General features: G+C 39.6%; 1 protein-coding gene across 1 annotated transcript; it reads left to right on the top strand.

The window, feature by feature from the left end:
- Nucleotides 1-217: 217 nt before the first annotated feature.
- ywhag1 (3-monooxygenase/tryptophan 5-monooxygenase activation protein, gamma polypeptide 1) lies at nt 218-16,925 on the top strand. The gene is made up of 2 exons (XM_038288331.1): nt 218-444; nt 15,416-16,925. Exons 1-2 carry the CDS (start codon nt 358-360, stop codon nt 16,070-16,072), a joined length of 744 nt encoding a protein of 247 aa, XP_038144259.1. The 5' UTR covers nt 218-357; the 3' UTR covers nt 16,073-16,925.
- The last annotated feature ends 792 nt before the right edge of the window (nt 16,926-17,717 follow it).

Raw genomic sequence — 17,717 nt, forward strand, 5'->3', positions numbered from 1 at the left:
GGGGGTTTATAAATTGCAGTAGAGCGCTTTAAAATTACATTTATGCTAATATTTTTATTATTATATAAATATTGTGTTTTAGGAAGTAAATTTTGATAAAACAATTAGTGCACAATGCAAACAGAGCCTTTTTTTCCTTTTTCAGCTGCCTGGCCCGTTACGTCACTCCATGTAGACACGCCTTTTTGGGGTGGCGACACCAGGCTGGCGCAGGGGGGAGGGGTGTCCCGTCTGCAGGCGCACAGACAGCAGGCAGCAGCTGCGGCGACAGCACCCGTCACACCGCCTTCAAACATCCACCTTAGCACTCTCAGCTTAGAGAAACCCCAGCGGGCAGCACCACCACCGGCCTCTAAAATGGTAGACCGCGAGCAACTGGTGCAGAAAGCCAGGCTGGCCGAGCAGGCGGAGAGGTATGATGATATGGCAGCTGCCATGAAATCGGTGAGTAGCCCTCCTCTCCTGTCACCTCTCTTATTTCAGGCTAATTTTCGGTGTTATTTAGTAGAAATGTCTGATTAATCAGGCTCCTGGGATTGGAGGGGTGGGGGGGCGCTGCCCATAAGGTTGGCACCTTTTCACCAAACCTCATAAACCAATGAAAAATGATGTATGAAACTTATGATTGACAAGCGCATACATGAGAAATATTAAATAAAAAACATCTAAAATCACATCTGGGGGCCCATCATATTGCACAGGGCTGAAAAGGCCCCTCTCTGTCCCCCCTCCCCTCCCCTCTCTGCATATCAGTGATAAAATGAGATTACATTTTGCGATTTGCAGAAAATCTGCGGCTTTTTTTTTCCTGTGTGAGCGCTAATCTGCGGTGGTTTGCGGCTGTCTGAATGCGGACTGTTTGATCTTGGGGCGGTGCCTTTTTTTTCTCCCACCAGGATCCTTCACATAGCGGTCAGACTGCTGGGTTTTTAAGCGCACCGAGGATCCGCTTCCATTAACAGAGAAAGGGAATCCGAATGTTTCCATCAAAAGATGTAAAAGCGATCATTGTCCTACTCTTCTTTTTTTTTTTTTTATCCGACACAGTGTGACACTCATTTAGCTTTTCAATAATAAAAAAAAAGAAAAAAAAAACACATTTAGGTGGAGATATGTGACCCCCACATTGTCGCTGCGCGTTTTTGCGCACCGGAGAAAAGGGGCAATGCGGGCTGAAGGATTTTTTTTCGCAATCGATTTGCGCAGAGCACAGAAACCTGTGGGTGTCACTGAAACCAACGCCTTCTTGGCTGATTTATCTCAGTGCAGCTTTTCTTTTTTTTCTCGTCTCTCTCTTATGTATTTTTTTTTAAGGATGCTGTGCAGCAGCCGCATCCCTGCGTCCCGGACCTCCTCTTCCAGCAGGTTCCCACACAGAGGCGTGCCGCAGCATCTGCCAGGATGCAGCACAGGCCCGCCCGTAGTGCACCATTTCACATGCAGCTTTTATACACCAGCTTCACACAAAAGCCTGCCCGTCACCCTTTTTTCCCTGCATGGACATCCAGATCACATTGGAATAGATAGAAATAAAGAAAATCATGCTTCAGTGATATATTTATTAAGATAATGTCCCCAATAAGCTTCTGCATGCTCTCTAGCTTTATCTCCCCTCATGTAGAGATGCAAATCCTTTCCACTATTACATGATCACAGAGTATGGGATAATTAGAGTAATCTAGAGCATATCTCAGACTTCCAGGAGTCAGCAATTAGCTGTCAGTGGCTAAAGTCCATGCTGGTTTTCAGGACTGGCCTGTAGTGGTAAAGCCAGCAGGGGCCTGGCTCCACCCCTTCCCATTTATGCCGAGTCAGAGGGACAGAGTTGCCCCTCACCCAGCCAGTGTCTCTGCAGCACAGGGCAACGGGGCGTGTCTGCGGCCTCGCCCATCTTTTCAAAGGGAAGCCCTTACCACTGCAGCCAAATGTCCAGGTTGGTAGAAGGTGGAGATGCTGTTTCTCTGTTTTAGGGAGAAATACGAGGGATTAAAACCAATCGCAACTAAACTGGGCGAGGATGGGGCTGCTGTTTGTTTGCAATCTACAGCCATGCTTTTTCAACAACCTTTAATTACTAAAATTTACCTTTTTTTCTTTTTATTGAATGGATTTAAACGCCGTTAATTTCCTATTGCTTCTTTATGTTTATTCAGAAATAAACAACCAAATGTCAAAAGGCGTCGATCAATTTGATACAATTAATCCGTTTAAGCTGGTAATATTTAACCTGTATTACAGAACTTTTATTTAGTAAAATGGTTGATTTTATTTGTAGCAAGAAGTCAGTGTTTATAACCAGTTCCTGGTTTAAGATCCAAGAATGCCTGAAAGCTGGAATAAGGTTCTAATTAAACACGTATGAACGGATTATCAGTGTTGATATCCTTTTTATCTACCTGGAAACAGTGCTGCCAAACAGCACTTCTTCTTTCATGGTGGAAGGATATAAACTGGAGAAAAATACAGAAGTAACCTATGTTGGTATTAGAAGCAAAGTGACGAGATTAGCTGCTCTTGGAGGCTGAAACTAACGGATAATCTTTAGTCCAAAACCAAAGGGAAATTCTACAGTCTGTTCTCAGGAAGGTCAAAGAAATTAAAGGAATTTCTGATTTCATGACATTTAAACTGTCGAACATGTTCCCATTGGATGGTTATTAGTGGAAAATCTTATTAAAACTGTGGTATGCAAAGGTGCGTCACCATATTCCTGTCAGAAACATGTCTGGATGACTTGAAGTATAAAAATAAAGAACTTAATATTAAAGCATCTTAAGTGAATGTTTTTTTTACTTAAAAAAAAAAAATGCTCGTTTACTTTTCTACATAGTACTTTGACCAGATATACCTTACAGCCTACATTTTCAGTTTGCGTTTCACACAGGAAGACTATTAATGGTGCACTTCTTCCTTGTTTCATTTCACAAGGAGATACACATCCAATACACATTTACTATAGTTTGCAGATCAATGACATATGTCTGCATTAACTGCAGTGATGCTTTAGGATGAGCTGACTAAAGACGGTAGAAGTCCTTCTTTTGGTATCGGGTCCTTTTGAACTAGCTGCCAGTTTGAGCATTTATCTGAAGTGATATCTTTATCAAGCATTAAGGAATTATAACCTATTAACACAGGGGTCTTCAATGTTTTGCAGGCTAATGACCCCCAAACTGATGGTGAGATGGAGCAGAGACCCCCTAATTATATATATTGTACAAAATTGTGTTATATCAAACTGCTCCTATAGTCACTCTATTACAGATGTAGTAATGTAACTAAAGTAATTTCGCTCTGGGATTATTAAAGTATTTCTGATTCTGATTCCTGGTTGATGGGACAGGTGTTGTGAATGAAACGGTGTCCAGCTTGAAAGAGCTCCTGTGTGTCGCTGAATGTGTGCATTGATGACTGGAAGACATCTTCTGCCTCCATTTATCTGTTTACTACAGTGTGTTGAATTCATGTTAATGTGGATTTAAAGACATTTCAATTAGTGGAAAAAATTGCAGCGGGGAATATATAAAATAAAAAATAAAAAAATAAACCAAAACTTTAACTTTCACGACCCCCATGCAGTACCTCCGTGGACCCCCTCGGGGTCGCGGACCCCCTGTTGAAGACCTCCGTATTAACGCAAACTATCTTTCAGGATTCTGAACTATCCCTTTAAATTCTAATGTTTCTAACAGAAAACAATCTGTTAGAATTATACATACATTAAATAGATAACATTTTGTTCCTTTAAAACATCCAACATAATGAAAAGGTAAGGTCCTTCTCAGAATTATCAATAAAATAGAACCAAACATCTGTTATCAGTGGCATGGGCTCTGAATTAAGGCAACTGGTCATTCTGGTGCTGCTGTTGGGTATATTTATTTCCTAGCTTATAAAAATTGCATTTTAGACCTTCAGTTTCTAGTTTCTTCATATTAACTGAATCACAAAAATATTTACTGCATATGATAGAGTTAGTAGTGAAACCAGCAAGAAGTGAATCAGGAGAGCATTCTAATAATGCTCAGGAGCATTTTATTGGATATTAGTTAAGCTTTTAAAATAAAATGGTTTTGCTTTTTTAAAAACGGCCAAATTTAGATTTCAGGTCAATTAGTCGATACAAGTCTATTTCTGCAGATTTGATCAAATCCCCGCTTCAGTTCAATTTGTGTCCCTTTTGACAGTGCGTTTCAGTACTGCAGTATGCATGTCTAATTTGTTGTTGCATCATACGCCCCACAGGCAAAGAGAAACAACCTTACAATGTAGTAATTTTGAAATAGGCTGGTCAGAGCGGCGTCAAAGGATTGTTTTCTGCAGGTTGTGTTTAAAGCATGCCCCTGTCCGCCCTCCGAAAGGCTCCTACCAATATTCTATTATTGATAAATAATGGCAGACAGTCAAATCTGAAGCAGACTGTGGATGTAATGGCTCTCATTTGTAGGCATACTTTCAATTTAGGCGCCCCTCACACACTGCAGGCTACTGCTTTATGCAAAGGACTGCAAACCCACAGACTTGCAGTGGAAACACAGGAAATCCACTTTTATCATTGAAACTCCTGCTTATTCACCTTGACTAAATTATCCGTTTAGCTGCAGTTACCAACCCAATCCCAGCATCCATCCAGTGTTTAACCAACATTGCTTGAATGCCTTTTTAATCTGCTGACTCCATTAGTTTGAATTCATGCTCTCTCCTCATACACTCTCTCTGTCAACCACACACACACACTAACACCCTGCTGGAGAGCTTTGTCATAGAAGGTACACGTCCCATATAGCCAGCACTTCCATCCTACTTAATGAGCTGCAGCCATTTATTCCCCTATAAAAGTTTTTCTCCTGGTGCATTAGCAGATTTATAATGCTGCATACATTAAATAAATGGATGTTTAATGTGCGATTATATCGGCATGTTGATTAGGATTCAGATAGACACATCAATAGAAGTGCCTGCAGTAGGCATATTTAGGCTGTAAATGAAGGATAAACATGTTTTATTCATTCAAACTTTTACTTTTTTCCATATGTAAAATCATACAGTCGTCAGCGTATATAAATATACATCTACAGCAGATGACTGATCTTCCAGAGTCAACACATATGCTGGGGATGCTAAAAATACCTCCATGATCGCTAGCGGGTATGAATGCTTGGCATTGTTCGTTGTAGAGTTGCTGCGGCATTACAGTACAATCCATACTGTAGGAGGTGACATCAGCTCAGGCACAGATAATTATTAGGGTCATGATCCATGACTTTCCACATCCACTCTGAAACTAAATCGCTGCTATGTTTTACAATTAAAACTTTTTATTTTATTTTAGACCATAACTTTAAGAGATGGCCTAATTTGGCTTTCATAGATGACCTTTGAAATCTGATTCTCTTTCTTTCTTCGTACGATATCAGCCAATAACTCCTTATCGGAACTGTTTTAATCCCACAATCAAGCAAAGCAAACAATGACACTAGGAGAATATGAGCACTGTGAGCTTTAAGCCTATCAGACTTAGAAGAATTTTAGTTTTGCTTAAAATAATTTATATTTCCTCTGTAAATTTAAAAACAATTGTGTTTTGGTAAGAGGTGTAAACACAAAAGGTGTGCTTTTACAGTTGTGATGCATTCAGTGAACATGAGATAAAAGTATTTCCATTTTTTGTGCAAATTAGGATTATTGCAGATGCATTGATTTGGCTTTTTTTTTTATTTTCCAATATATTTTGGGTCTGATCTACCCATTCTGATGTTTTTCTCCCTTTGACCTATGAGCCATAAAAGAGTGATGCATCTAGTAGTTTATCATCTTTTAAGTATCAAAGCATACATTTCAAAATCTTTGACTGAAATAGTTTGCAACTTACCATCGTGCCCTTCCTAAGACAGAAGCAACTCCTAAATCTCAGTCTAGTTATGAAAAACGGTCAGTTTATTTGAGGAAGTTACAGTAAAGCTGGGAATTAGCTTTGACTCATTGGTGAGTCACAAAGTACCATAAAACAACCCAGTGTTTCCACCTACATACACATCATTAACTTTATTTGACAGGATCCTACGGTCTAACTTGCTTATGCAGTATTTTACTAGAAGTTTTTTATTTATTTTTCTCATACACAAACATGGTTACTAAGTGTAGGAGTGGAAATGGTTGTGGTATTTTACTGCCACTCCCACCAAAACCAATGCCATGAGTAGTAACTATAAATATACAGGCTGATGCTTTTTTATCACTAAGAAGACATATGTTCTGTACCTCTACTAATTTAATACCTCTCATCTTTGCTCCTGATACCATGGAAACTGAAGCACATCTTGCAGTGTTGTAGCTCTATGAAACCATATACAGGCATGGACAAGTCTGATGTGTAAAGAAAACTGAATATAAAACATTTAATTAAATCAGCTTAGTCGCTCGTGGACAGTGTTTCAGATGTTGGAACGTATTTATTCTAGGAATGTAATACCATTAGCCAGTGACCACTTGGTCAGATGAAGTAGACAGTTTATCATTCCAAGTGAGCAGCACAGCATTTTGGGTTCACCAAGTCGGAGTCCTGCACTGGGTTGGGTACCCGCAGGTACACATATAAAACATACCCAGGGTTTTAAATGGGGATAATTGTGGGTAAAAGGTTGGGTCTCGGTTCTGAACTCTTTGGGTGCGGGTGGTCCTGGTTTTAAATGGAGATAATTGCGTGTAGCGGGTCATGTCTCGGTTCTGAATCTATGGGTGCAAGCAGACAAAGTTTTGAAAAATCTGCCCCGTGCAGCACTAGGCACCAAATCTCCATACCAACTATGGCAAGAAGAACCAACCCTCTCCATCCTATCATCTTCACAAATGTAAATGTTTGACATTTACTTAACCCTAGTTGGAATTTAACTGTAAAAAACACTGACACCTGGCACATGAATGGCATTTTGTGCCAAGAGGTGTTAAGGAAGGAAATGTTAGAAACAGAAATATTTGTAAATTGCTAAGGTGTCTTTCTAATTCAGCAGACTAACAGCCTATTGCCATCTCCACAGTATTGAGTGGGTTAAGCTCGACTTAGTTTTGAGCAGGTCATTGTACCTGCTGATCCACTCCCTGTGTATAAGCAGGTTTCTCACTGTACTAGATCAAAACAGTGACAGTTGTGATGGTCAGATGAGAAGAGAAGTGGGGATAGAAAACACCACTGGGGATCTGATGGTTTTTGAGTTGGTAAAAGGGCTCCCCAGCCCCACCCGATGCTGCCTGTCAATTAGGAAGCTAGAGACCCACTGACTAGCAGGGATTTTTTTTTTAATCTGGCAGAATTTACAAGAAAATCCAAAAATTGGTTTGAAATTGGTTCCTTCATTTGGAAAACATGGCCAGATCAAAAAGGACGTTATTCTCCAGGCTCAACAATCCGCTTTTTTTTCATGGCTCCAGAAAACCTGAGTGCTGATCTGAATAAAACGTTGAGGGAGAACCATCCATCCATCTTCTGTCACGCTTATCCCATGCAGGGTCGCAAGGGGTGCTGGTGCAATCTCCAGGTGTCTACGGGCGAGAGGCAGGGCACACCCTGGACAGGTCGCCAGTCCATCGCAGGGAAACACAGAGACAAGCAGGAAAAACAACAACTCACACACACACTAACACCTAAAGAGAATTTAGAGAAGACAATAAAACTTACAGTCATGTTTTTGGACTGTGGCAGTAAAAGAACATGCAAACTTTGTGCAGGCCGGGAATCAAACCTGGAACCTTATGCTGCAAGGCGGCAGTGCTACCTGCTGCACCACTGAGCAGCCTGGCAGAGAGCAGCCCATATTCATATCAATGGAGAGAGAACCGCTGATATAACAATGCGTCTAAAAGCAGAATGTCTACCTTCAAGGCCACAGATGCAGAGTTCTGTATGATATGCTGAGTTGCACACTTTCTAGCGAACAGGAACACATCTCTCACCTTCTTTATCAATCCAGTGACCCAATTAGGCATTCTGTCTTTTTAATGAGCCACCCCTTTATGTGTCTTATGGTTTGACTCAAACAATAGTTTTAATCGCAGGGAAAACCTACCATTACATGTGGTATCATAGCAACAAGGAGCTAGAGAACCTTCTTCTTACCACCAGGCTCTTTGTGACCGATTCGGCTAACCCTATTCACGCCGCCAGTGACGTCAGGTTGTCCCTGGCGCCTTTGTGCTCTGCTGCTTGAATAGGGGGTTGGCAGGGAGGGTTGTCACATCAGGTTAGAGAAGAAGAGGGTGCGAGAGCAACTGAGCAAGGAAAGAAAGAGGGAACGCATGGGACACAAAGAAGGAGGGGGGTGATCTGTGGGATTGTGCCAAGCAATGAGTATGAGCAGAAAAACAGCAATATAAGGAGGGATGCTGCTAATGCTATCCCACTTTGACACTACAGGGCATCCTCACATGCTGAGATTTGTCATAGAGTAGGCCATTGATTGCCCTGCTGGCCTTTGTATTAGCATGCAGATGTTGGTAAGTTTGACCTGCCGGTCTAGGGATGACTCACGGCAGATCAGGCGCGATTGATGAGCTGCATGGGTGAACAGAGGTCCATTGTCATTCCCGCACCCCAGCTTCCGTCGGGGCTTTCTGTTCTCCCTTCTGAAACAAAGGCAGCCATGTTTGCACTGATCATTTGTTCAGCCATTGTTTCCCTCACCCACACTTGCTTGTTGCATTTGCTGCAGAGTAAACAATCATAGACTCTAACTGCGTTTGTTGGGTTTAGGTAAGTGAGTGCTGAGATGTTGTTTCAGGAACAACGGTTAAAGAAAGATGAAGAGGAATTTCGCAATTTGTACCCTCTTAATGTTTGCATTTCCTCACATCATTGGTACAAAGGTCCACATGTTTATGAGGGTTGTATTTTTTTTACAACACCTTCAGGAGAAACAGCCCGTAGATGAACAAACATAACCCTCTAAAGATCTGCAAGTATCTCTACTGCAGCTTGTAGAACAGCTAAGGGAACCAAAGCATAGCTTTGAGGAAAGCTGTAAAAAAATATTACATTTGATATCAAGGTAGATTTACAGAAAAAGATGTGGGATTAGCAGACTAGAATGCTTATACACCCTTAAAAAGGCACAAAGTCCAACAGAAGACTTTGCAAAATTGGCATACGTTTTTTAAGCTGTTCCAGCATATATTGATAAGAGTTTCAGGGCTTAGAGAGTGCCTCTAATAAGTACCTTGTTTCCACTCGGACCTGCTCAGTCTTTACATTGATCATGTATGCTGGATTCATAGTATGGCTAAAAGAAATGTCAGAAATTAACTATGTTCAGCTGGGTCAGACCTGGGCTGTTAACAAGTAAAACAGAGATTCAAAATCCAATTATTAAATTGATCCTATAATAGTTGGAATGAGTGGGTTAGAATCTGTCCAGGGATTTGGATTTTCTCTCTATACATCCGTTGGTTCTCTCAAAGGACTTCCTCCTGTATTTCTCCTCTTTTTCTCCAGTTATCTAAAGGTTTGGGGTGCATCCTGGACAGCTACTCAGCCCTTCACAGAGTCAACATGAAATAAGAAATAACTTCATATTCTTGCACAAAAAATGACCAGAAATCTACAGTCTCCAGTTGACTTGACATGCATATTTATGGGCTGTGAGAGAAAACACTGCGTAAAAAAGCACGCTTGAGGAGAGTATGCATTCTCCAAATACTGCTCTGCAGTGTATCCCTATGAAGCATGAAGTATCTGAATTGTGGGAGATACCAGTTGAATTGATCAGGGGGATTTTTCCAAGTGGGTTTATAACACTGAATATCATTTATTTTGTAATTATTCACTGTTTTAAACAGGCTCAGCCAATAGATTAATAATTAATATCATAATTAATCACAGAGATGATACGTTGTCAGATTTTTATTTTCAAAAATGGTTAATGTGGAAAAGACGCATTTTCGTGTGTTTCAGAAATAAACTGGATTCAATAAACTTCATTTTCTTTTTGACTTCAATATTTCAATAAACCCCCACTTTGGCAATAAAAGGGTTCAGTAGCACCGTGGTTCTGTGTTCTAAGGGCTGCCTTTAAATACTAAAGTTAATGGGAATTGGCTTCAAAAAAAGATTATGTTATTCTAATATTTTCTAATCAACATTTATTTTAGTGCACCCTACAGCTAACTGTTGGTCAACAAAAACTAAGTTTACCTTTTACTATAGAATGGAAAAGATGAGGAAGACCAAACTAAACCCTTTTTTCTACAAGAAGCATGAACATTTGCACCACAAGCTTTGGCTCTCATTCATTCTCCCAGTATCTTTGGCAGCAGCAACAGCTACTTAAGTGTTGACAGGGTCTATTAAAGCCTCTGCCAACATTGTCACTTCATCTGATTTATTGTTGTAATGAAATATGCCTCTAAGTTCTTATCAAAACCGTGTGTCTTTGTCCATTGAAGCTTGTAAACCAGCCAGAATTCTTCAGGTCCTTCATATGACTGGAAAGGCTGTGGCTGAGGGGAAAAGGTTGCTTGTGGTTTCACCATACTCCCTGATCCCCTCCCACCGTGCCGCAGCCCTCACCAAATCATCATCTCCTCTCTTTGTGAGCAGCTTGCGGCCAATATCTCTTTCAGAGATAGAGGAGCTTTCAGAAACACGGCAGATTTTGCCATTACCATGGAAACTAGATTGCAACACAGCTTGCTCTTTGCCCCAACTCCCCTCCCTTTTACAATTGAAGTACAACTCAGATTGGCGACTTCTTTATGTATCATAAACTAGAGAGAATTACAGAGGTTGATGGGTGTAGATGCAGGTGTGAGCATTTGTGCGTAACAATGTGCTCACCAGATGAGGACATGATTAGTCACATAGGTTTGTTTATATAGAAACGACTGTAGCTAAAGGAACAGGGATTATCCAGATGCAGTGTGCATTAAAGCCTAGCTATAGCCCTGCTGCTTCTAAAGTGACTCATGTCCAGAAGGGTTGGAGCACGGCGCTCGCATCCTGGAAAGGCTGAACGTTATCCGGTTCAGATCTCTCAGGCTGCCACTCAAAGGTTTTCCCATTGCTCCATAGGGGATGTGTTAAATGTAGATAATAGATTTCATTTTAGTGAACCACCTTGCAATGACAAAATGAGGATTATTGTTAATTAAAAAGATAAGTTATTAGAGGTTCAGGCTGTGTCTGTATTCTCTAGACACTACAGCTCCACCATGTGTTCAGGATGCTGTGTTTGTGTTTTTAACCCCTGGACAAATAACGCGGGAGGCTCATTCCTCGTCCTTGGTGAATTAGAAATAGGAAACGGCTAAAACTATTTTGGATGTTTTGATTTTTGATATTTATGGTCATTAAGGTATGTAAACTAAAACCATCAGACTAATATATTTATGCCTTTCGTTTCAATAATACATTAAGATGTAGATTTAAAAAAAAGTTTCATCACCTGTCTATTGACAAGGTTGCATGAACAATATGATCTCCAGCTAAACCGGTCTTAAAAGCAAACATTACATAAAAAATTAAATAAAAGAATCTTGAGCATGAGCATTGTATTTTAGGTATGCCAAATCACGTATACACGTATAGTGTATATAGGGAGGGAAAAATATTTAAATATTTTTACAGATTTTATATATATATATATATATATATATATCATTGTAAAAGGTAAAAAATATCAGTTTTTACGTTTTTATACACATTTAAGATGGATTATTATGTATTGATTTATTTTTTTTTTTAATGCCGTTTTTTTCGATCACATTCTCTTCACTTTAAACCTATTACAAATGCTCCCTCTTGGCGCACAAATTGACCAATACAATGTTGTTGCTAACCTTCATGCATTCCTCACACCAGGGGAAAGGTTGAAAAAAATAAATTTTGGATAAAAACAAAAGAGTATATAAAATCTTATTAAAAATATTAAATAAACTTTGAAAATCTTTAATGTGAACAATACTGAAACAAATTTGAAAAAAAAAAAAAAAAAAAAAAAATCTGAGAAAACAGCTAGCAGTTGCTCTCAAAAAATCTTTCAATTAAAATGTTTTTTAAAGTTTCATTTCTGGATATGCCCACTTGCCTCAGCATGCCAAATGCTTAAAATGAATCCAGCCGACAGCAGATTCAGGCATTTTTTCATTTATTGCCAGCAAATAAACGAAAACATTAATTAACCCGATTTTTGCTCATTAGCATGTTGGCGTATTTCTTTTGGTGCGTTCTCACCGCACACATTTTGGGCATCAAAAACACAGACATTTGGTCGCTGGGTTAGACGGTCAAGTTGCTCTGACGCTCTGTGCAGTCAGCTCATCAGGCTCTGTTTAAAGTTGCTGTTTGCATCGCTCATACAAGCTAGCTTTCCAAAAGAAGATTTACAATTTTTTCACTATGTCAGACTCACCACCGGTAAGTGAAAATGGGGGCGAGCACGTAGGACAGCCTTACGTAAACATTTCACCAGAATGATTGACTCCACTATACGTTTAAAATCATTATTAACATCAATTTTGGTCATTTTTAAGCGTGTCTGTATCGGTCTGATGGGCTGATATCAATCACCAGTATTAGTCTCCTTTAGCTGCTGTTATTTTTTTCAAGACGGATAGAAGAGTTGATCAGCAATGTGGTGTTTTTGTTTGATCACTTGGCAGTGATTGTGATGCAGACTAGCATTGTAGCAGTTTAACTGAATTACAGAAGCACTGTCAGCATGTTTTTGGTATTTCATGCTGCAGGAAAATATATGATGAAAGATATCAGTAAATATATTATAACAGCAATAGTAATACTGGATATAGATATCGACTCAGATTTTCGTATCAAGCATCCCTAAAAGCAAGCAAACAAATTTTACCACTGTCAAAAACATTGAAAGAGATGCAAAATATTCTGATGGGACCTTTTAGATTAGCCCCTTTACATTGCTTTAAACTAATCGAGACGGTCAAGTGATGGTCACTGTAGATCATGGCCATCTTTACACACCACATAGGCAGACACCTCATTAAGGTGTAATTTCGGCAAATTAAAATGTCATAGGCTAAACCAAACAGTGCCTCTACATTTGTAGGTAAGCAACAAATGACTTTTTTCTTTACAACTTGCCGCAGATACATTTTTTTCCCTCTGCATGTAATTAGTCAATGTTTTTCACATTGACTAATTACATGCAGAGTAGTCAAATGTTTATACACAAGTCATCAGTTATTGTAAATATGTGCTATGATCAGTATAGCTTCCAATGAAGGCCTCATTAAGAGCATTTCTGAGTGCCTAGTTGAATTCCCCTGCTTTGCTTTTTGCATGGGACTGAATAATTTTCTAGAACCGAATAAAACAACAGACCCTATACTTAGAAAGGGTCTGCAAAGTTGCTGCGGCTGCTTTAGTCCCAGAGGGATAAGAGGGATTAAATCCTCTATCCGGACACAGACCTATCAAAACAAAACCAGCATTCAGAGCTGCTAACACCCAATCAGGTGTTGCCTCGGAGGATGATGTCAGTGCAGCTGGATGCAGAGACTGTTGTCATGGTTACAGTGTGGATGACATTCTCTACAACTTTGTGCGGCAATAAAACATTATGTCTTCTAAAACCCTGGAAGTTTCTCAATTATTTGTTTCTGTTGTAGATTGGTGCTATCGAGTCATTTGGCCGCCATCTTGGAAAGGTCACCTCCTTCACTTAATATAATACTTTTTGGCAGGCTCAATGTAGATTGAGCGCATTTAATCAATCATAACTCATTGAAAGTTTCATGCTTCTTGTGCTGCAGCTTTCTAAACAAGGCTATGATAGCTACATCTATAAGGACGCCGGGTTCAGTGTATTCAAATCGATCGACAGACTGTTCTTCTGAACAGTCAGTCAGTCTAAACTAAAACATCCTGATAAAGATGCTGAGGAATCTGCTGTTTTGGTAAGAGGGTTGGCTGACCTTCCCAAGATGGTGACTGAATTTCATGTGCCCCGGGGTCTACTTTTTCTTTTTCCTCTATTGTTGCAAACAAAACATACCTTTTTTATATTTAAAGTAGAAAGGCATCAATTGATGACTTTCATTCATTTTTTACAAATAAATAAAAAGATTAAAAAGTGCTTCAGACAATCTGACAATCTGTTTATACAATCTGAATACCATAATACCATGCTGTCTGGTTGCATTTATTTGAAATGCAAAGAAACTTATTTTGATCAAACAAAACATTGTGAGAGAAATAATGGAGTGAATCTTTTCCCATTATTATTGCGAAAACATGTAAATGTAAATTAGAAAAATAATGCAATACAGAAATTAAAATAAAAAACAAAACTAATCAAAAAAAGATTTTGAAAGTAACTCTGCTGTTTTCTTAGTTTTTATTTTTATTCGATTAAATCTGAAAATAATTAATTTAATGAATGAATTATTAAGATTTATGGATTTTACATTTTCAATTTTTTTTCTCACATTTCTGAATTTCAGAGATTTTCAAATTGCAATTTGAAAAGAATGCAAGTTGTAAAAATCAATCTGAAAAACAGAAATTTAAATACAAAAAATTATATCAAATCTAAGATCGGTAGTTTAAAAAAAAATACATTTGAAAACAATATATGGAAATATATAATCTGTGAAAACAAAATCCCTTGAAAAAATTATGAAAAATGAATCTGAATTAGTTTTTTTTAAACTAAATCTGAGAAAACAGCAAAGTTACCCTTAAACCTTATTGTTTTTTTTTACTTTCATTTCTTGATTACAAATTTGTTTTATTTCAATTTACAAAATCTGTCATGTTCTGGATCTGAATCTAATTGTGAATCTTTGGCAAGACTTCAAGTAGCTGTTAAGAGAAACTATCTGTTAAATGTGACTAAAATTGAGTTAAAATGGCTTTAATGCTAAAACCAGAACACATTTTTTCATTAGCAATAGAGTGAAAAGGTTTTTACCTTTTATAAATTTCTTGTCATGCTTAAGAGTTTTGGAAAATTAAACTGTCGTAGAAGACGACACAGATAGAAAAAACATTTCTTTTTTAAATTAAGATTTTTTAATATTAAGAGGGAAAAATACAGGAGGAGAGAAAACACTTCTTGTTAAAAACTTTGACAACTATTTTAATGTTCCTTCCACTTCCAATCTGGTCTACCTCATAAAATAAAACAAAATCCATGTGCACTAATCTGGATAATCCTTACTCCAAGGCTTTTAAAGAGTTTTATACGGGCAAAAACACGTTTCGGCTACATGCTGGTGTTAGTGTCCTTACCCATAATACATCCATTAAGAACCACTGTTCTTAAGACTGCTTGTCTAAGTTTTATTTTCCTCTCATTGAAGGCATGATAAATAAAAACAGGTCAAAAGTCGTTGACTTACTTCAACCAAACATCACCAAGGTTAACCTCTGGACTTCTTTGTTGTCTTTTAGGTCACAGAGCTGAATGAAGCGCTCTCCAATGAAGAGAGGAACCTCCTGTCTGTGGCCTACAAGAACGTGGTAGGAGCGAGGCGCTCGTCCTGGCGCGTCATCTCCAGCATCGAGCAGAAGACGTCGGCCGACGGCAACGAGAAGAAGATCGAGATGGTGCGGGCCTACCGGGAAAAGATCGAGAAGGAGCTGGAGGCCGTCTGCCAGGACGTGCTCAACCTCCTCGACAACTTCCTGATCAAGAACTGCAACGAGACGCAACACGAGAGCAAAGTGTTCTACCTGAAGATGAAGGGCGACTACTACCGCTACCTGGCAGAGGTCGCCACGGGCGAGAAGAGAGCCTCGGTTGTGGAGTCGTCCGAGAAGTCATACAGCGAGGCCCATGAGATCAGCAAGGAGCACATGCAGCCCACCCACCCCATCCGTCTGGGCCTGGCTCTCAACTACTCCGTCTTCTACTACGAGATCCAGAACGCCCCCGAGCAGGCGTGCCACCTGGCTAAGACGGCCTTCGACGACGCCATTGCCGAGCTGGACACCCTCAATGAGGACTCCTACAAAGACTCCACTCTCATCATGCAGCTGCTACGAGACAACTTGACGCTGTGGACGAGCGACCAGCAGGACGATGAGGGCGGCGAGGGCAACAACTAAAATAGGAAAAAGTCAAAAATCCTCATTCTGCCAAATCAAAGCAAAATGCGCGCTCACAAATGACAACAAAATAGTAATTGTTAAAAATTTCTTAATTTAAAATGAAAAATAAAACAAAAAATGACAAAAACATAGAAAACGGGAGGGTGGGGCGGGGTGGTGGAACATCGGCCGCCGTCGTAGCCGACAGCACCGATGCGGCTGCCGCTCTTTATTTTTCAACAAACAAAAAGCAACAAAAAAAAAAAAATTGTAAAAGGTTTAGTTAGAGAAATGCGCAACAATTATTAAATAAAACTAAATCACCCGAGAATGACACTCCCTCCTCGACAGCCTCTGCAGCATTTGCCGGAACACCCCGACTTCGGTCGCGAGAGGCACGTAGTCCCTCGTGGTGTTAACACGATGACATCACACCCCGCAGTGACTGATCCCACCGCGCAAATGAAGCCGAGCTGTCTCAACCGGGGAACAGTGTTCAGAAATTCAGTTCTCGATGCGTGAGCAGCAAGAAAATTAGCGCAGCCTTGAATGTCTTGGCCTTGCTTAGTGAAAGAGACGGACAGAGCGTCAGAGAGTAGACGGGTTCCAGGGAGGAGCTTGGGCTCCATCGGGGTGTTAGACTTTAGAGAAACACATCGACATCTTTGTTGCTCCTTACCTGTGATGGCTGAGTGAAGACGAGGTTGTTTTCTACGGTTGGAGACATGGAAAAAAACAGGTTTTTGTTTGCATTGTGTCGAGTACGTGTCCAGCTCAGTCACACAGTCAGTCATACTGTAACTCAAACTGCAAACTCATACAGTCATAAAAAAAATAAAAAAAAAATAGTGCAGCTTGTCCCTCTCATGTGCTGATTTGCTTTCCTAAATAAATGACCTGTTTTTGGACACCTAACTCTTATTGTCAGTATTGTCATTACTGTAACATCTTAGATTGGCTTCTTGTATTTGGGAGGAAACAGTTTGATCCAAAAACACTGACTGAAAACCATCTCCAGGTAATACTGCCTTTACAAATTAACAGGATCTCTGAAAAGCCAGACACCCAGAAAACCACAGACCTAAGTGACAAACTAATATGTGAGCAGAGCACAAGGATTGTTCCAGTGGAAGCTGTACGAGCTGATTGGAGGTTTGTGGATTAACTCTGTTTTTAGTTTCTTCTTGGTCGATAAATTGCACTTGCCTTCTACTGTCTCTTCAGTGTGAGATAAACGCTCCAATATTCTCCATAAAACAATGTTGTGCATGCTGGTGATGTATTCATACAGTAGCTTCGATTTATTAACTTATACTGTAGATGTTATGTATTCAAACGAACCTGGAATTATTAGACATAAACCAGATTATTTTCTATTTATTTCCTTTTTTATTTGTTATTATTGTTAGCTGGCCTTTTAAATCTGTGTTTTCTTTACTTCCATTCGCTGGAGTGCGCTCTACCAAAACAGTGATTGTTAACAATAAATTAATCTGTTATGGACATCGCTATGTTGACATGAATTTATTGGTAAAAAAAAAAAGAAAAAAGGGGGGGGGCGGGGTTGTATTTCTTATTCATTGCTAGAATGTAGGGCTGCTCAGTGGTGCAGTGAGTGCCACTGTTGCCTTGCAGCAAGAGGGTTCTGGGTTTGATTCCTGGC

This window comes from Cyprinodon tularosa, unplaced genomic scaffold (assembly GCF_016077235.1).
Source record: "Cyprinodon tularosa strain WSP-4 unplaced genomic scaffold, ASM1607723v1 ctg251, whole genome shotgun sequence".
NCBI classification, from domain to species: domain Eukaryota; kingdom Metazoa; phylum Chordata; class Actinopteri; order Cyprinodontiformes; family Cyprinodontidae; genus Cyprinodon; species Cyprinodon tularosa.